At 40.7% G+C, this 21,017-nt stretch overlaps 1 protein-coding gene across 7 annotated transcripts in view; it reads right to left on the bottom strand.

The window, feature by feature from the left end:
* Positions 1 to 21,017, bottom strand: part of PAM (peptidylglycine alpha-amidating monooxygenase) — a 269,026-nt gene that overhangs the window by 15,703 nt on the left and 232,306 nt on the right. For all 7 annotated transcript variants that reach the window (XM_090038336.1, XM_090038338.1, XM_090038341.1 and 4 more), the window contains 6 exons: positions 17,441 to 17,570; positions 7,678 to 7,794; positions 5,224 to 5,296; positions 4,018 to 4,225; positions 2,321 to 2,521; positions 262 to 380 (listed from right to left, as the gene is read on the bottom strand). In XM_090038336.1, coding sequence (XP_089894462.1) covers positions 262 to 380; positions 2,321 to 2,521; positions 4,018 to 4,225; positions 5,224 to 5,296; positions 7,678 to 7,794; positions 17,441 to 17,570 — 848 coding nt within the window. The remainder of the gene's footprint in view (positions 1 to 261; positions 381 to 2,320; positions 2,522 to 4,017; positions 4,226 to 5,223; positions 5,297 to 7,677; positions 7,795 to 17,440; positions 17,571 to 21,017) is intronic.

The raw sequence follows: 21,017 nt of genomic DNA, 5'->3' as shown, positions 1-21,017 counted from the left end.
CCCAAAGGCCTCATTTTCATGGCAACATAAAAAGACTAATGTGCAGAGTCTGTTGGACCTCAGACAACTCCCACCTGGAAATGTCACATATAGTTTCATTAGGTGAGTGGTGACAGGGGAACTATTAAGGAACAAGATGAAAGATTTCAACAGAATACAAGATAAAAATCAGCCTCAGCCTCATGATTGTTAGCATTCACTTTAGATATGTGAAGGAGCTCAATAACAGCACATTCAGCTGCTTACAGAGCAATACTCTACCTTTCTGACTGGAACAAAAGTGTCAATAATTTCTCCAGTGGAAAAGTTCATCACAAACCCTTGCACAGGTTCTACGTCTCCAGGGTATGACTTTCCATTAACTGCAAATAGCAGACCACCTGAAACACAAACATTTCATATTCTTTAACAACTTATAGATGGTAAATTATGTTCCTCTATTTACAACTGAGCTTAATTTTAACAAGACAGACAAGAAATGAGCGCCTCAAAGAGAAAGAATCAGAAGCAGCCATGGAAGAAGACGAGCTCCAGACACACCAAAATATTTATTTAAGTGGTTAGGTGTGGGAGCTGTGTAATCTAATGGAAGAGTGCTCTTGTGGAGCATCTGAAACGGTCAGGCTCAGAATGAATTAGGGCAGGGGTAGCTGACCTGCACTATGGGTTGTCATAAGTGGCATGGGCAGCCTTTGTCTGGCACACGACAGATCAGGGAGGGGACAGGCAGCACAGCAGCAGATGGAGTAAAACGTGCAAAATACAGCAAGAGATCAGGCAAGAGATCAGGCAGGGACAGAGTTGGGAACAGGAAGCAAAGCAGCAAATCAGGCAAAGGAAGGGGGTCAGAGTGGCACATGTGGACGGTATAGGGCTAATTTGTGGCGGGCCTGTCAAAAAGGCTGGCCACCACTGAATTGGATGAGCAGGGCAGGAGATATCAAAAGACTACATGAGTTGAAAGAAAATTCAAAACCAGATCAAAAGTGAGTGGTATTGGTGTCATTTATAAGCAGTTCAATGCAAACAAAACGAGTCTCATTTTCATGCCTTCTACTTCATAATTTTATCATAAAAACCAAGACACAAAACACACGACACTGCTGCCTCAGCAACTGGGCGCGTCTGTCTGGACCATTAGGGATAAGACACAATTTGGTATCCTGTGTGAGGTCATTTAGCCAACCCCCTGCACAGATGCCAAAATTTATAATGGCTGATCGGCCACTTCAAAGAGTGCTATGCATTTGATGTCCTTGCTTTCTACTGTGTTCAAGAAAAACAAATGGTGCCTCCGCCCTTGTCTAGAACTCTGGCAGTTCTGAATACGAGAACTGCCTCTTCCTGGGCAACACTTTACAAACAGGAAGAACTGCTGTTTTGTAAATGGGGGGTTCCTTCCCCGCATTCTCTCTTTCTTCTGCTTCCCCATTCTGTGTTCTTGCTTTTATTCTTCTCCCTGGTCGCTCCGGATTTTAAAAAAAGAAGGTCTTACTTCCTTCTCAGTTATGTGCCTCTAACTACCATCTTCTCTGTTTCTGTCTTATTCCTCCTTCTATTTCTAGATACAACTCTCTCCCCCAGACTGAGATATATCCAGATTTAAAACTTTAATAAGCTGTTAAAAAACATAAGAATGTGTTACTTGTGTGTGTTACTCCGGTGAGAACTTCTAAGCAGCAGAACGTGTGTGATACCTATATGACTTCATACAAAAGGGGAAATATTTTCTTTGAGTGACATTCAAGTACAGCTCCAGTTTGAATATTTCTCAACTCTAGTTCTGAACTTCACCCTGATAATGGCTCTCTCTCTCCTCCTCTTTTTCAGAACCTACTTTTTAAAAACAGAAAAACTGCCAGCTACTATTATATCCTCTGATCTTCTAGGTGTTCATTAAGCAATTTATCACTTATTTCCCTGATTTGGAAACTTTTTTTTCTTTCCTGTTGCTTTCCTAATGAGCAATTGCTGGAATGAACAATTTAAAAATTAGTTACCAATGTTTTATAGTTTATAGTTACTTAAGCACAGCAAAAAGGTTGCTCTAGTTGTTGCCCTTGTTGACAAATAATACATTGAAGAACACTAATTTCTTCTTCTTTTCTCAAGAATGGGATGGTATGATAGTTTTGTTTTTGTTTTTTTTACAAAACACAATAGTTCTAAGATATTCCACCAAATTAAACCATGTCTTGAAATGGAACAAATATTTAGCTTGTCATGTGATATACTCCTTCTTAATAAAAGAATAAAGTGCATCCTTATATCAAGCTATTAAGCAGATATATAAAATTGGGAAAAAATGAGAAGTCATTACCTGGAACATATGAAACTGCAAATAATTCTCTTCCAAATGATTTGTGCTTGATTTCTTTTGTGAATTCTCCAGTTTCTAACCTAAAACACTGAATTCTTCCATTTTCTCTGTCTGCTACACACAGCTGAGCGAAGTCTGGTATCAGTGCTAAGCTATGAGGGATAAGGAACTGGCCAGATTTGGGTGTACCTGAAGAAGTCTCTGAAACAGAAAAATATCCAGTAAATTTTAACACAGATATAAATATATGGCTAGAAATAGTCATTTTCCACAATTACATTTGTTATCCTGACAATTCTTATACCAAGGGAGAAACCAGTCACATATATATGACTAGTGAATTCTTCAAAAAAGTCTGACAAAGAATAGAAGTCCATGTAATAAGAAATTTAATTATTTTTTCCTGGAATTAATGAGACTAAAGTTAAAACCTTAAATCTTTATTTAAGGAAAAAACCTTGTATTTACAAAAATCAATATTTTATTGAAAAACTATGTTTATTAGTTTCTTTGTAACACACATATACTTTTTTCCTTCTACTTTTTAAGAGGACACAAATATAAAATATCTATATGTCAGTGTCTAGAATGCCATATAATGTAATTTAAAAGATAACAATAAGGGCCCAATTCTCTACCAGGATCTGTTAACATGCTTGCAATAGAAATAAACAACAGTAACAATCATATCAGTCTTGTATATGCTCTATTTCCTAATCTGTGATGACAGTAATCTCAGCTAAGCATCATGGGTGCAGATGGAAGCGACAATTTTCACTCAAGCTGGCCACAGAAAACAGTTTATAGCTGTAGCCAAACACAAGTGCACAGCTGCAGACAGCTTCAAAAATGGCCAATCTAGTGAAAATCAGACCCCTCATTGCATAAGAGGTCAGATGACGATGGTTCAAAACAGAGCATCTTCCGTAATTTCTGTCTGCGCTGCTTGCCATCCTGTTGCTGTTTTGAAAACAGGATGGGGGAAAGGGAGTGGAGGGAGTTTGATCTGGGGAGGGTTTCAGCCCCTGGTGGAGGGTAGAACAGGTGTACTGGAGCGCCCCTGAGGTGGAGGGGCTCCAACTCATCCATCCCACTGTCCACTGCTGACTAGGGAACCCCTAAAATGAGTTCCCTTTTCCCCCCCTCCCATTTTGAAAATTTTGGAGCTTTGCATGGAGCATGGGCCATTGCTAGGGGAAAACAGGCTGCAGGCGTGCAGCTACCAGCTAAATTTCTCCCCCACTGGAACCAACAGTAACCTTTTATTCATTTCAGGGCGTCCAGAATGTTTCCTGCAAAATGTTCTCAGTTACAGCACTTCTGTCTGTTCCCCAGAGGCATTTATAGATGTGCCCTGGGCAGGGTGAGGGGGGCCGCACTTTAATTAGAGTGGCTTCAAGAGCCACTCTAATTAAAGTGCCTGGAGGGTCACACATATCAGCATCCGTGCACTGAAAAATGGTGGCGGGGGCATTTAACTAAAGCTCATTCAACAAGCTTTAGTTAAAGCACGCCGGCTGTCATTTTTCATGTTGGGGAGGCTGATACACATGACCCTGGAGAGTCTGTTGGAGTGTGGTAATTACCATGCTCCAGCACACTTGATTAATTGAGTCTGCTTTGACACATTATAATTATAACCTGTCGGAGCAGCCTCTCTGCACGTGTATAGGTGCCCCAGGAGGGTTAGTCAATACCTTCACCCCACTGCATGATGAACATTCCATTTGGAGAGAACTGAACGATCCGACTGTTGCAGTAGCCATCAGAAACATAAATGGTGCCAGTGATTGGATCCACAGCCACATCAGTGGGCTGACAGAAGTGATTTTTGTCATTGCCTGGTTGCAAAGCCATTCCCAGAGTCAACAAGGGAGCCTTATCATGTGCTCCCAACTTGAAAACCTTTTAGAGTAATAGAAAAGAGTAAAGTTTCAACTTATAAAATGCAGCATGTAATACAAAGATTCATATAACTGTAATTGTATATAGAAAATACATAAACCTGCCTTATGGAAAAACATATGAAAAACTAGGATTCAAATGCATCAGTCCTATTATGAAATCTCTTACCAAGTTTGTATAGATTTTGACTGTGGAAAATTTCTGCATAAGCTCTAAATCCTCACTTATTGCACCAAAAAACCAGCTGAAATCTTAGGGTTTCATTATACTGGGAAGTTGACCAGGAAAGCTATAAAGTCACTTCTATTCTGGAATTGAAGTGTCCACATAAATAATTATTTCAGAATAACTCAATCCATTATAGCTATGCTGGCTGCTTTCACAATACAGACAATCTCTCAGGCTGTGTCCAGATAAGCGTGGCCATGCCATATGTGGTGCTGCAGACACACCTGTGGTGCTACATATTGCACATTCACTGTGCTGCAAGGTAGTAGCCTGGGGGAGGTAGGGGGTTAACACCAGGAGATCGCGGGATCAATAAAACCTGTGCAAAAAAAAAAGCAGGGTGATACATGTGGGGACAGCGTGGACTGCCCAAAACTGGAGCCTGGCCAGCCAGAGCCATGCTCCAGCTGCCATCCAGTCTCCATGTGTTAGGATTGCCATTGCTGCAGCCCCAGAAGGCTCCCAGAACCATAGGTAAGGCTGCTGGGGCCAGCCCAATGCTGGCTCCAGCCTCCCCTACACCACCCAGGGTAACCTAATGCCACCAGAGGATGCATGGCGCAGGCGTTCCCCATAGACAAGTAGCAGCAGCACAAGGTGTGCTGCTGCTTCTTGTCCCCTGGGAAACAAAAGTCCATGCTCATGTGGACATTACTGTTTATCCTAACTGCCACAGAAAAACTTGGTAATCTTAAGGAAAATGTACAGATTCAAGAAAGTTTTAAGATAACAATGTTACTATAATATTTCTAGAAGAGCAATACACATACCTGATGGAGAGCTACATCTGTGACCCAGTAGTAACCATCTTTGTCTATACTCAAGCCATGTGGTAAATAAAATCTGCAACAAATTTAAAAGAACTATATTAAAGATATGAGGTGATCTATGGTTCTGCTATGATATGTCATATATCTGTTTTCTGCATTGGTGCCTAATTTTCTTCTGAGAATAACTGAAGATTTTGCTCAATATCTATAATAGTGGTGTCAAACATACGGCATGCAGGCTGGATGAGCTCCACTGAGCTGGCTTATCTGGCCCATGGGGTTTCTCACAGACTGGATCACCCATGTCTGTGGGCTGGATATGGCCCATGGGGTGCACTATCATGGCTGTCAGAGCCCCTGTGATGGTGGTGATTATTTCCACAGTTCCTGAAGCTGCTGTTTCAGCACAACTGCTGAACCCATGGAGTTAACAGTTTGCCTCCCTTCCTCCCTACACTTGCCACCAAAATAGGGTCTTTGTCACCCCTGGCAATTAAGATCAGCAACAGAGGAAAAGGGTGGGGAGGGAAGACAGTGGCGTTAATTCCCTGAATTCTGGAGTCATACTGAAACAGTGGCTCCAGCAGTCATGGGGATTAACACTGCTGCTGGCAGGTCATTTGGCTTGTGGAAAGGCCTAGAGTCTGGATCCAACCCATGGGTTAAACAGTCAGTTTTCAGGAGGGAGGAAGGTCAAAAATGGCATCCCACAAAGATCTGTGCGCTGAACCTGATTTTATTAAAAATTTTCATAGATAATCTGGAGCGCACAGTGAAACCTCTAACTTTGCAGACGATACTAAATCATTCCAAATAGTCAAATCCCAAGCTGATAAAAAGGAGCTGCAGAAAGATTTCACAAAGCTAAGTGACTGGGCAAAAAAAAGCAGATGAACCTCAGCGGCAGTAAGGGCAAGGTAATGCAAATAGAAAAAAATAACCTCAATTATGCACACATATTGGTGTGTTCTGAACTATCTGCTACAATTCAGGAAAGAGACCTTAGAGTCACTGCAGAAAGTTCCTTAAAAGCATCAGTTTAATGCACAGCCGTGACCAAAAAAGCCAATAAAATGTTAGGCATTATTAAGAATGGAACTGAAAACAAAATGGAAAACTACCAGGCAACTATCTAAATCCATAGTCTGCCCACATCTTGAATACTGTGTACAGTTTTAGTCCGCATTTAAAAAAGGATGCAGAAGAAATAGAAAAACTACAGAGACAGGCAACCAAGATGATCAGGGATATGAAGCATGCAACATAAATCTTTTGTGCCATATCTAAAGAGATTAAAAAGGCTAGGACTCTTCAGTCTGGAAACAAGGACCAGGGAGGATACAACAGAGGCCCCAGAATACTAAAACCACGGGGTAACCACTGAAATAGGCAGGAAACAGGTTTAAAACTAACAAGAGAAAATACTTTTTATAGAGTGCATGGTTAACTTGTGGAACTCACTACCAGGGGTATGCAAAACAGGCTGTATTCGATTCAGTTTCGACCCGAATCGGGGGACAGTGATTTGATTCGTTGATTCAGATCACTGTCCCCGCTTCGATTCAGCTGAATCCAAATCTGAAGATTCAGCGCCGATTTGGAGAATCAGCGATTTGGCCATAGACACAGCTTTAAATGTTTTTTCTATATACCTTGAGGTACCAGGTGTGGCTTGTGAATGCTGTGATGCTGGAACAGATGGAGCATCCCACAGGAGTGCAGGGTGGTGAACCCAGAAGTGGCACTGCCAAGCATGCTGGCCCTTCACTCCCCTGGTTTGGTGACTGGCTGCAGGGGGACCCCAAGTGCCCCCTGAGACCCAGGAAGCACCAGTCTCCAAGCCAGAGAGGCATGGGGGGGAGGGGAAGGGCTCAGCATGCTCCGCGGCAGACCCAGGAGTGGACTGGAAATACTTTTGGTCCACTTCCAGGTCTGCTGCCAAGAGGACTGAAGACCAATGCTCCAATGCTCCTGTGGGATGCTCCATCCGCTCTACCTTCTCAGCATTCACAAGCTGCCTGGTACCTTGAGGTACGTAGAAAAAACATTTAAAGCTGTGTCTATGTCTGAATCGTCAAACCTTTCCGAATCTCTCTGAATCGATTTGGAGATTAAAGGGTCTCCTCATTTGATTTGGATTCAGAGATTCAGCCACTGAATCAGGCCAAATCTCTGCCAAATCAAATCAGTGACCAAAGCTTCGCACAGCTCTACTCACTGCCCACAGGAGGTTGCAGACAACAGATGAAAGGATGTTGATTGTTAGAGAGTAACAGTTTAGAGGCATCGTTAGTTAGTTACCGGTTGTTGGCAATAATTATTGATTTTTTTTTAGATGACTTGACTGAGAAATTGACTGGATGTGACACAAGACTTTGAAAATGCAGATTAGAAGGGCTCAGACTCCTCAGGAAGAAAATGCAAAAAATATCAATAGAAGTAAATAAAACTTACAAATTTTTCCCTGTAGAATGAAGCACTGCCGCATTACTTGGGTCTATTACAAGAATTGTGTTCTGTTCAATTGGTCCAAGTCCTCTTTGTTGATAAACAAATCTACTGTCAAAAGAGCTATGCAAATATATCAAAAGACAAAATGAATACATTATAAATTTCAGTTCACAAGCAAAGTTACATATGATTAATCAGTTTTGTATTCCAATTAAAGTGAAAATGTTGGTTTTGCACATCTCTTACACTACCTACATTTTTTATAATTTTGAATGCCAGTTGTTACCTATGTGCTGGGAGAAAAGTCTCTCTCTTGATACAAAAAGAACGTACAGCTGTTCAAGGGATTTGTTGCAGAAGAAAACTGGTTCTTCCCAAGAGTTAGACTGGACACTTACCAGTAAGATCTTTCTCCAAATCCAAGTTGAATGACTATACACTTCTCTCAGGTATGGAGAACACCCAATATCCCAGAGTCCTCTGCTCTGCTCCCAGGGACAGGAAGGGAATGAAAGGACTGGCTTCCTCTCAGCCACCCGGGGTGAGCTATCAGAGAGTTCTATAGGGACCCTGCCCTGAAAAACCTGTACCCTACCCCTGATAATCACCTCACTGGCAGATGGAGGGCACTCTCCTATGGAAGGAACCCTCCCAACATGGGTTTCTGCTGCAGGAGTATGCCCCACATTCCCCAACACTCCTATGAAAGACCACAGGGTTTCTATAGGAGTGTTGGTGGAAGGGGAAATGCAAAGAGCTGAGGTTGTTCTCTTGCAGCAGGAGGCAGGAAGATTCCCACCAGAGGATAATGAGCCCCATACTGCCAATTCTGATTAGCAGGATGTGAAGGGCCTTCTCCTAAGGCTGGACCCTGTGCTGGACTGTCTGTGACAATTTCTGCTTTTCAACAGCTGCCAACTGCCAATTAACAGCCTACCCATTCCCAGGAGAGACAACAGGTTATCAATTAAATGGACTTCCCTAAAGGCAATGACTATAAGGGTGAAGGATATTCATGTATTCGCTTCTTTGAACAAACAAGCAGAGGGTAGCCAAGAAACTGTTTTAAACCTGAATTGTTAAAAAATACAAAACTACATAAATCTCATAAAAGTTTCTATTTATTTATCCAGTACTTAAGCCTATATTTTACATTGCTTTTCAGCAAATGTTGGGCAGAAAAGTATGACATACATGTCCTTATCTCTCCACCACTAAACCACACACAACTGTAAATGCATACAAAATGCATTTGAAAACAATTTAATTCTACTATCAAATTGAAACTCAGGATTTTGAAAACTAAGATTTATTGAATTAATACACTTGCATATGCTTAACCAAGGGCAAAAATGACTTTAGCAGTTTCTCTACATATTCTGAAGTAGCCCTTGTATTATTTTGTAACCTCCTATGATGTTCACTAGCACACTTCAGCCTTTCTGGCCATTTGGGTGCAGCTGTCTCCTTTTGGGTCAACAGCCTGTCTTCCAGTCAGATACCTCAAAAGGTCCCCAAGGATTCTTTCCTGCCATGTCTTGTTGGTACTGGTTATCATTGGGAGGATGTTTTTAAATCCTGCCTCCCCTGCTTCCATCCTTTGGCACTGTAGCCTGGACTCCTGTTTCGGGGCTCCGCCTCCCCTACACCCTGCCTTGTGCCAACCAGAGATGTTGCTCCTTGGCCGCAGCTCAGACAAAGTCTGCTCACCACGGTAAGGGCCTTAGCCCTTATATAGTCACAGTCTGGTTTGGACAGCATACTATCCTGTTTCAGGCCTCACATCAGCTTGGTTTATCTTCCTATTTGCCCCTGGATGCCTTACTCCCAGGTGTGCTCCCTTTGTTCCCAGTATCGACTCATAGCGTCTGACTGTTTTTTTCCTTTCTCTCTCTCCCTAGGCTCACCACTGTTCCACTCCACACTGGCTGCATCCAGTATCCAAGGTCTTGTCCCAGGTAAGAGTTCAGGCTCTGCCAAGCCAGCTTTGTTCAGGCATTCCTCCTCCTGGGGTTGCCACCACTCGCCCCTGTCAGGGCCGTTATATGACTCCAGATGCTCTGGGACTTCTGAAGGAACCACTTCTGGTCCTCCCTGAAGACTGGCTGGTAGGGTTTTTACTCCCCACTCCAAGGGCCAGCCAGCGAACCAGGGTCAGCATGCTGCCATAAAAGTGTGTAGCCACTTCAGTTTTTCTCCCTCTGGTCTCGGTGCAACTCATCTTCCTGCGGTAGCCTCTCCCCCTCCGCACCTTTGATCCTCAGCGATGTCTCATTGGCTTCGTGCCTCTCTTTGCTTCTGGCCACAAGGTAAGTCTTGGTTTGTGGTGGCGTCCCTGCCACACATTCCAATTTTTTATAAAAAGTGCTCAGCATTCAAAGGAAACCAGACACTAATGAAATGCATGTAAGCATAAGTCTTTCAAACAAAACTTAAATCTAATTAAGTGCAGAAAATGTAATTTCATTTTCAACTAAAATGTCTGAACACATGATACACTTGAATTCTCCCATTTTCTTCCTTTTTTTTTTAAAAGTCTCTTTGAGATCAATCCAATTATGATCAAGGAATGTTGGTAAATAGGGACATGCTTTACAGAAAAAGACATGGCTGTGAATAAAGCTATAAATACTTTATACAATACAGTAGTAGCAGCACAACTCCTTCATAACATTAAATATTTTATAGACTTAGAATTTTTGATTTGGGTAAGTGATAGACTACTTAAGTTTGTTCCATTTCCATTGATTACTTAGTTAATTTGTTTATTAAGTTTATGAGAAACCACAAATAGAAAACCTTTAAGATTATATTCTCCTGACATTAAAATATGCATCATGTGATTCATATTACCATAATATAGGTTTTATTTTTTGAAACATATAAATAATTCCTTCCTTGCTCTTCTGAACAATGATGGGCAAAGTGGCAGAGCCTAGGACATTCATCTACTCTGTTATGTGCTTCAATGACTACTTCTAATAGTTTCACTTTGAATAGCAAGTACTTTAATACAACAGAAAAAAGCTCTTTATAATAACTGTACATAGGAGCACTAACAGGAATTTGATTCTTTGATGGAAAAAAAATACTAAAAGTTATCTTATTTGCGGAAGGAACACGGGAGCAATTCATAAACTGAAACTAAGTTACAGTGTTTGCACTGTAGAACTACATTAAGCTGCCTAGGTTTAATGTTCTAAAGCAGACTGGGCTTGCATTATAAGCAGCACAGACCTTTCACTAAGTTGCATTGTGTTGTATGAGAATCCTACTGTTTTATGGCATATATTAATAAAACATGAAGACATTTTGTGCACTGGTTCTTTTTACAGTAGAGCACTCATTTGGAAACCCCCCCCCCAAAATGACCAAGTCCCAGAATTCATCAAAATTTATGGTTTTTTGGAGGATGGTAAATTCAATTACTGACTTTGCATATTTCTATCTAATCATATTAGCTTCCATCTATACATATTAGCTTAGGTAAGGCTAATATCAGTTTTACTTTGCTGCAACCAAGAACAGTGAAACAGGAAAGAAATCCAAACAATTTCCATTATTGGAATGATTAAAAATTTAAAGATATTTATATCTCTGCTACCTCCTAACATAGTGATCTTAGTAACGAAAGTCTGTACAAGGCATTCTCCACTATCTGTGTACTTCAGGGATGGGCAAAATACTGTCCATGGTCTGGATCCAGCCCATAGAGGGTTCCTACCCAGCCCAAGTGCAGGGGCAGCCCAAGCCGCAGTGCTTGCCCAGGCACACAACCAGGCTGGGGCAGCACGGCTTCCAAATTCCATTTCCCAGAAGCCCAGGCAGCAATGGTGGCTCCTTCTGGCTGTCTTTGCCACCAGACCCACCCTGCTGCCCAGGCACTCCAGCACATCTGCCCCACATCCACTGCCAGAGGCAGGATCTGTGCAGGCAGGGAGATCAGCCAGATGGCTGGAATGGAGCTGAAGGCTGGCAGGGAGCAGTGTTTGGGAGCAGAATGGTTAGGAGAGGCCAGAGAAACCCCAGGATCTTGGTGTGGTGACAGCTCAAGGCCAAGGCACAGCCACAATGCACTGGGTACGAATCCTGCAGAACTGGGGCTCTGCCTTGGCCTTGGCTCCATACTGTCACTGTCCCAAGATCCCGTGGTCTTCATGGAAACTGGCCAAGCACCACACAGGCAGTACACTCCTCTGGGTAGACACAATTGAGGCACCCTGCCTGCAGAGCTCCCAGCCAGTCTCTACAGAGACCCCAGAATCTTGGGGAGGGGCCACAGCATGGGGCCAAGCCGTGGCCGAGCCGCAATCTGTTCCCTGCATGCCCCTGCCCATGGAACCAGCACGTGTCACAGGAACGTGTAGGCAGCGATTGCGGCCCTGCGCTGTAACCGCCTTGCAACACTACCTTTGCCTGCCCCTCCTGCTCCTGAACACCACTTCTAGCCCACCTGTGGCCCCATCCCACATAAGGAGTTTTGGGGAATTGTTGTGTGGAGGGGAGGGGTGCTCACCTGGCCTGTGATACTTTAACACAACTCTTTATGTCACCCGCAGGCCCAAATAGTTGTCCACACCTGGTCTACCTAGTGGAGCTGAAGGGGAAGACGAAGAATCATAGGGCAAAGCATTCACAGACTGACCTGTATCTTTTTCCATGTCACAACACGTGGAAGAAAGCAGTGAAATCAAACTAGCCAAAGGAAAAACAATTGGGAGAATCCAACCATCCCCCATACTATAGAAATGGGCAGCCCATCAGCTCTTGAAGCTCTAGAAGTGGGTATGCAAAAAGCTTCTCTAGTTCTGGGTTGTAGTGGTGTTTGTTTTAGTTTCCCCATTCCACAGGTTTTCTAAAAACTGAAGGCCAAATTTAATTTGGTACCATAGGCACTTAAATCAGACAGACAGAATTTAACTACCTAAATTCCAAAGAGCGATTCAAATTGGTCTTATGCCAATTGCCACAATATACAATCAGCCTCTAATGTTGTAAGATACCTGGGATGCACAGCTGCAAGCAACCCCTGTGAATTCTCACAGCTGTGCCCCAATCCAGGGCATGTGTCTGCAAATGGCAGAGCCTGGGTCCCTGATGATACTAACCTCAACAGCTTGTAGCTATTGTGCTGCAGGATTACACCCCTGAAGCCCCAGGAGAGGCAGGGCTTTGCCAATGAAGTGGATCAGCTGTTCCAGGACTCAAGGATGATGTCTTATTATACTGTAAAAGCCCTGACAGCAGGTACTGGAACTGTAGTTAGGCAAAAGGTATACATAGCCCCCATCCATTTTGGGATGGCTCTCCTTACACATACTTGGGGCATGCTTAGGATTCAGTGCTTCTCTAAGAACTTAGAGTTTAGCTGTCTCCCAGTACTAATATTAATTGCAATAGAATTCAAGGCAACAAATAAGTACCTAGGTGCTCCAAGCTCAAGAAGCCCAGTGTAGAGAACACTGAAGTCCAACATGCAAGTTTCTTATGACATTAGAGGCTGATTATATAATGCGGTAGATTCAGAGGAATCTCCCTTCAGAGGAATTCTTGTGGCACACCATAAGCAAACAGTGGTACTCTCATTTAAAGTGTCAAACTGTGACTATCTTTGGTTGCATCAATATTTTTGGGCATCTGGAGCATGACAACAGCTTGGACATCTGTTTGCTCATACCTTGTGCTGTCACAACAATTTTTATGGCGGTCCAAGGGCAACATCTGTTTCGATCCTTATTGCACTTTATAATAAAGAGAGCAAACCACAGCAAACTGAACATCAGGACTACCCTCACCTACCAGACTGCCCTACCCACTAGACTGCAGAAGCATGCTCCCTCTTCCCTGCTATCCTTCTAACACCACTGGGTGCCCAACTTCAGCAAAAGGAGAGGAAATGTCTTAGCAGCTTATCCTATAACCTGGTCATTAGGGCACTATTGGAAAATCACTGATCTAGACTTAAATCTCCTCAGAGTAAGCAGACTTAAAACCCAGGTAAATTGCTCTAACCATTAAAATACCGAGCAAAGGGCTTGCAGCACCATCTCTATTATGTACCTATTGTCAGAAGTGGGATTAGGTGTTAAGTATTCTGTATTTCATGTGACATCATTGTTGGATGCCTATTCACTAGAGAAGTGCCCAAGTTTTAGGCCTTTCAATGCCTAAGGGTAGACACCAATGGAGCCAATTTGAATCTAGCTTTGAACACATTTAAAGTAAGACATCACTGTTCTGGGCTGATGCTAACAGTCAGCTGATTGTTGGCATCTACTGGGTCAGCCCCTGGTCCGGAGAGACATGCTACCTATTCAATTAAGGTCCCCTACAAACTGGTGGCAATGACATTTATGACACCATAAACTGGCCGAACATGTGGCACACTGCAATTCGTGGTGTGATTAACACATTAATCGTACCATACATGTAACATCTGCAAGGACTCACAATGGAGGGCATATAACCAACATCAAGTTTCTGTATATAACTACCATATGTCAGGTATCCAGGTTGTAGCCGTATTGGTCTAGGGGCAAAAGGAATCAAAACTCATGGTATAGGTGATAGCTTTTATTAGACCAACTAGATTTCTGCAAAAACATTTTTTCCTTTAATTGCAAGCTTTCAGGCACAAACCCCCTTCATCAGGCATAGGAGAAAAGATTGTAAAAGTTCTCCTAGGTAGAAATGAAAATTCATATTTCATAGGAGAGTTAAAGGTTGCAACTAAACAAATTAAAAAAGCTTGCAATTAAAGAATTAATTATTATTGTTATTATTGCAAAAATCCAGTTGGTCTAATAGAATCTATCACCTCTGATTCCTTTTACCTCTAGACCAATATGGCACAAGCTGGATATCTGACTCATGGAAGATACCAAATTTTAGCTGATTTTTTTAATGAAATCTTCATAAGTTTACAGGAAGGGAGCAAACTTTACCACCTGAAAACTGAGATCCTGCACCTGCCTTTATTCAAGGTAATGTGCATCATCATAGAGCTCAAAGATACCTGACTACATAAGAAATTCCTGCCCAGAAGAGCATTCCATCTTTTTACTCTTCTGTGAAATATGAAACACCCTAGCCCGAAGGAAATATGACTACATCCTGCTCGCCACCGAACAACTGAGAGGTAAACAGGCTATTCCAACTTTTCTCTGAGCCTAACCTACATAAAATGAACTGTTCTAAACAGATTTTACCACACCTTTAACTCTCCTATGAAATATGAACTTTAATTTCTACCAAAGAGAACTTTTACTATCTTTTCTCCTATGCTTGATGAAGTGTGTTTGTGCCTGAAAGCTTGCAATTAAAGAAAAAATGTTTTTGCAAAAATCTAGTTTCTCTAATAAAAGATATCACCTCTAACACGAGTAATGAATATAGCTACCACTCTTTTAAACCTGTACTGTGGTTCTGAGACTGAATGGTCTTCATAGCAGAATGTGCAGTGTGAAAAAAGATACCTTCTTTTCCTAACTAAAAAGATGTACTGAAAAGCTTGTGCTATCACTTACTTTGGGGTTCTTTTTTAAACTATACTTTTCTCCACCATGTTTAAGTAATCACATCTCTTTACTCTGCCCGTTTCCTTTCACATTCCCACTTAAATGGGGAAGAGCCAATATAATCAAGTATATGCTGCCTACATTGGCAATTATTTATCAACAAAACCATGTCTTCAAATGTTAGGAAGGCATTTGACAATTGATCTGTAGTTATACCAGAAGCTCTTATCCTTAGCTGCTGTTGTATCTTTGGTCTCTGGGTGGATGTATCATAATTGGCAGATTTTCAAACCACAAGTTTTAGAAGTGAAATGAAGTGAGTCACACCAATACCAAATCTGTCGGTTTATTCTGAAATGTCTTTGATTCACTTCTTTCTTCAGTGACACAAAGAATAGGATTTTATCCATGTGTGGGAGGAGAAATAAAAATACTCAGATCAATAAAAGCTCTCAGTGGGAGCCTGAACAACACAACCTATAGCATGTACCACTTTTTCAAATAAAATGCTGTATAGATAAACATGGTTAAGATAGAAAGATCACTTTGAAATAATACAAGAAGTTTACAATTTCCTTTTTATCCATCAGGTTATCTGGTTAAAACATACTGGTTTTCATTAAAAAAAATACAAAAAGATTGCTCTTTTTGTGCAGAGGACAGGGAACAGCTGTTTCAAGCACTGATGCCTATAAAATAATCTATAAAATACAACCTTTTAGAGACTTGTGATGAACTAAAATTCCCAACAGATGAAACAGATACTCCTAACCATCATGTTTATGTGCATGGAAAACAGATCCTTTGTAAGATATGTTCAATAAACCATATTTTATAGATGTACTGCATTTCCTTTCTGCTCCCTGAATGCTTTAGAGTTTATGCCAATAGCTTTCAAAAGTAAAATAAAAACAGAAGACAAAATCAAGACAGTACACCAGCACATGGTCCTTCTACGCTGTTTGACAATATCTTTTTGAAGTAAGAATGTTACCTGACTCATTACTGACTAATTACTCCCCCTAATATTTGCAAGAATTTAGTTTATGCACCAGTATCAGTTTTAATATAACCCTCTACAGACAAAATTCTGCTCTAAGGTAGACAATGAGGCCAAAATCAATTTAATTCATGCATGCTCAGCAAAAGATAAGAGTTTGGTACTAAGGAAGAAGGGTAGAATATTCAAGAAGCACATAAGTAATTAATCAATGCTAGTCCAATTGAAAGTCAAAACCACTTAGGTGCTTTTGAAAACCCCAGTCAATGTATTAACAAGCCAGTAACTGAATACATGCCGAGTTGTATTGTCCACATGCACGCTCTTACTAAGGAGTTTCTCTCTCACCCTGAGTTTCAGCTGAAGACTTTTTTTTAGCCTTAGCAGTACCTGGAGAGTATGCTCTAGTCCCACCCCTTCTCATGCCCCCACAGCCAGGTGGATTAAGAATAGTATGCATTTCCTGCTTCTGAGTTTCCTCTCAACTACAGAGGCCAAGGGTACACTATCTTCTTTCTCCTTCATACAGGGGCAGGGCTAGAGAATGAGATCACACTTAAGGTACTGCTATGGCAAAAATGTCTCCAGTCAAAATTCAGGATGAGACCCACCTACTAGTGAGAATGTGTATGTGGACAATCACTTGGAGGAAAAGTACTTGTTACAACATATCAGATGGAAATATCACTCTATAAAAAGTTCTTATTTTGGAACTTCATTCCCTCTCCCTCTCAAACACTAAATAGTGCAAAAGTGGTAATTGTAAGAGTTTGAAGTTTTATGGGACAATATTGAAAGATATTTACATTTTATCAAATTAGAAGATCAAAATTTGTTTACAGAAAGTACCATGTTATGCACTAATTTTCTTTTATTGTAAAAATCTAGTAATTTCAGAGTCTCATATCTGCTATTAACCAGCTACCTCCTTCTCTGCAAGCAAATCTAAGCCTAGGTCTATTTGCTTAAGCCTCTAAAAACAAAAAGTGGCTAAATTCTTTATGATCATACGAAAATAGGGCTGCTGAAGTCACAGAGTCCACCCCTCTATTCAAGGTAGGATCATCCCCGACTAAACCATCCCTGCCAAATATCCATGTAACCCGCTTTTCAAAATTTCCAGGGGTGGAGATTCCACAACTTTTCTAGGTAGCCTTGTCCAATGTTTGGCCACCCTCATAATCAGAGTCAATACCCTGTCTAAAAGAAAATACATTCAGCACACAGCATAAGATAATTATCCACTTACTTTTCATCCCATACATGATCACCCCTATGGAAGATAACTAGGTTATATTCAGGGTCCAGGGCCAATCCAGAAACCTGGCCTAGTTTAATGTTTATTCCAGGCCAGTCTACTACCTCTTCTATGTGGAAATCTAAAAAATAATAAAAATAATCATGAAGTAGATTTATGTGAAAACATGAAACCAGGAGAAAATTCACAATGTTATGATGCAAGAATTAGCAGAGATTTTATGTTTATTTATTTACATGCAGTATTTCCATGAAACATGTTCCAATTTGACTGCAAGCAGTAATTTTCTGATGAAAAAATATAATTCATGCATAAGCATTGGCATCTTGATCTACATAGGATGACAGAAAATATGTGAACCTACTTTGGACTTTATTCTTTTCTCCATCTTAATATGCTACATATGCACAGAATATGAATTTATCACCAACTGTGTATGCACACACTATATTATGGTTTAAGAGACTGAATTAAATACATATAATCAGCAAAGTGAGTATCTATTATTAACATATCAATCATTTTATTAAAAATTTTTTAAAAATGTCAATTTGATTCTGACTGGTTTGGTATCAAAGATGGCTGATCCAAAACAATCACAGTCAAAGTCTGTGTTTTTCAAAGACCAACAAAAACAGATGGAGAGCAAACCCTGTTTTCCCCAATGCACAAAGAAGAAACCTGAACAAATTATTAACACCATGCACGTTGCCTCTGTGTACTTTCAGAGGGTAAAAACCTCCCATTATCCTATGTAATATATGTATCTCAAGTTAGCATATTACATTGTCTGAAGTAATTTATATACCAAAGAGCAAGTAGCTAAAAGGAAGGGCAAGCAGAAAGGCAATGAAGAAAGGAATTTCTGTCAACTCATTTAATTTCTTTATTTCTGAGAACAGAAATTCCTGCTAATTTTTGGATAACCCAAAACCTGATTTTCACACAATGAATCAAAAGCACTGTATTTAGCAAGAGAGTAACTCTGAAAATTGGAATCAGTCTCTTTGTGAAGTCATTTCTCATCCTGCTGCTATATAAAAAGATTATTAAATAATTATAGTATTATGTCTAAGTTTGTTTACTATTCACAAATGTTTGCTTTTTACCTCAATTTGTTCATAGTAGGATATAGTGTTTGTTCTACCCTAAGGATTTTAATTTTGGGGGGAAAAGATGTTATCAATAGTGGTCAGTGAGTGATGCCAAAAATGTTTATGGTTTGAACAGAAGAAAATAGTTCAGAAATCTTCCCAAAAATCCTTGTATCCCCACCTACCCATTTAAACACTCTTCGTTGTTTACATTGCTCATCCCCATTCAGGATGGAGTTACAGTGTACTACACTAATGCTAGTGACTATTAACTTAATTTGTCATTTGGCTTGCCTTCTCTGCAGTATTAGCTCAAGATGCAACTCAACTACTGGCCTTAACCAGTCTACTGTACACACACACAACCATTCTGCTCAAGATAAGTTGTACCTAAAACTCCAGCTAAATTGAACATAAGAACAGCCATTCACTGGGTCATACCATAGCTCCGTCTTGCCCAGTATTCTATATCACACAGTGGCAGATAGTGAATGCTGAAAGGGAGTCAACAAGGTATGACTTTTTCCCCCTGTTCCTCTCCCACTTATCCTCCAGCGTTTAAGGTCTAGGAATTTTTTAACTACAGGCTGTGAATCAGGTCATGTAGTAATAAAGGGCGTCTTGGTTACTCTAAGCTGCTAATTCAAAGCTCTTCAGAAACAGATTCTCACTCATGAAGTGCTGACTTGCTAACTTGTGAAGAATTAATATGAGAATTAATATGAGTACAGAATTAATATGAGTACAGATAACTCAAGCTACTAATTCAGAGGAAACAAGCCCATCGTGATTCATTGTCTTCCAGTAACATTAAACCATTATAGCTGTGCTTTTTTAAATCCCTTGATATGTTTTTAATTTGTAATGTAACTATGTGTATCATTATACCTGTTGCAATAAGTTGCAGTGGTTTTGTTACCTAACTCAGGGCTAAGTCCCTGAAGTAAGGCAATGAAGTTTTCTCTGTGCAGACGCTGCTGCTCTGGCTTCTAGAGGTAAGAGAGTAGGATCAAGAATGCTTTTGTTCTTGCAGTGGTGTTGGAGAGAGATTGTAGCTGTGATGGTCTGGGAAATGTGTGAAACATATGCACTTTGATGCTCAGTATTGATTATTCTAATTCTCGCATATTGCAGCCAATATAATGTATTAAGAAACCCATTAAAGAAATGTGATTTCTATATATGAACAGCTAGCTTTGGAAAGACTTGAATTTTTTTAAATGTATATTGTAGTGAAAAATGGAGTAGGAGATCTTGAAAGTGTATTCATTCTAGAGCTTCTAAAGAAGAAACATCATGAGGTGTAGAAACAAGAGGAAATTTGCAAGGTCATTTGTTTGCACTGGTTACTTTTTATTTGCAGCAATGCCATGCTAAACCAGAAAAAATCATCACATAAATACTTTTAAAACATAAGTTCCATGGGTATTGAAACAGTTCCATGTTTAGGTTTGAAGTGAAAAACATTACATCAAAAAAACTTAAAACCCAGGTTCTTCTCTCCATGGCAGTGTTACATATTCTATTTCTCTTGTAACAAAACAGCAAATTTCATACGTTTGTATTTTATTTAATAAAAATGGTTTAATGACAATTATCCAGGAAGCAACATCATGGTGTACTGGAAGTTTCTGTATTCATAGATTGCTAAGGGCTGGAAGGGATCTTGCAGATCATCAGGTCCAGCACCCCTGCTCTAGACAGAAAGACAACTGGGGTTAGGTGACCCCAGCAAGATGACTCTCTAGTTCCCTCCTGAAAACCTCCAGAGCAGCTGCCTGCACCACCTCTGGAGGGAGTTTATTCCACAGTCTGGGCACCTTGACTGTGAAGGAGTTTTTCCTGGTATTAAGCCTGAAGCGGCCTTCCAGGAGTTTGTATCCATTGGTCCTGGTCTTCCCCGGGGGTGCCAAAATGTACAGTTGTTCACCAAGCTCCTGATGCACTCCTCTGATATAGTAATAAGTCACTATCAAGTCCCCTCTCAACCTTCTCTTCGTTAGGCTAAAGCAGCCCAGGTCCCTCAGCTCTTCCTTATATGGTTTGCCAAAAAGTCCCTGATCTGTATGCATCTGGGCAAATAGATTTGTCACCTGTTTTCAGCCTGTTAAGAGTTTTTCTTCCTAATAACTATTCTTGGTAGGGAATTGGTGAGGGCAAGGGAGTCGAAGTAGTGAGTCCCTCTTTTCTTGGAATGCATGACTTAATTCCTCCCCCTTCCATTTCTGCTCAGCCTCGGAAAAATTTATCAAAGATTCCTTTGATAGCAAGATTTGTTTAGTAATACAACTATATACTTGAGAAAGATGTTAGACAAGATTTCAGGTAAAAACACTCTTCCTCAATTCTGGGAAAGCAGTAGAGAGACAGCTCTAGTTAAATACTAGGTATAATAATGACTTTTAACTCCGTTGTGCAAATGAAAACAGTCCCTTAAAGAAGAGGTAGAGCTGTGGAGGGAAGATAAGGACAGT

The sequence above is a fragment of the Crocodylus siamensis genome, chromosome 3 (genome assembly GCF_052110815.1).
Source record: "Crocodylus siamensis isolate JL-2025a chromosome 3, ASM5211081v1, whole genome shotgun sequence".
Classification (NCBI taxonomy): domain Eukaryota; kingdom Metazoa; phylum Chordata; order Crocodylia; family Crocodylidae; genus Crocodylus; species Crocodylus siamensis.
The sequence above is the reverse complement of the archived record's forward strand: the minus strand, read 5'-3'. Positions and strand labels throughout refer to the sequence as shown.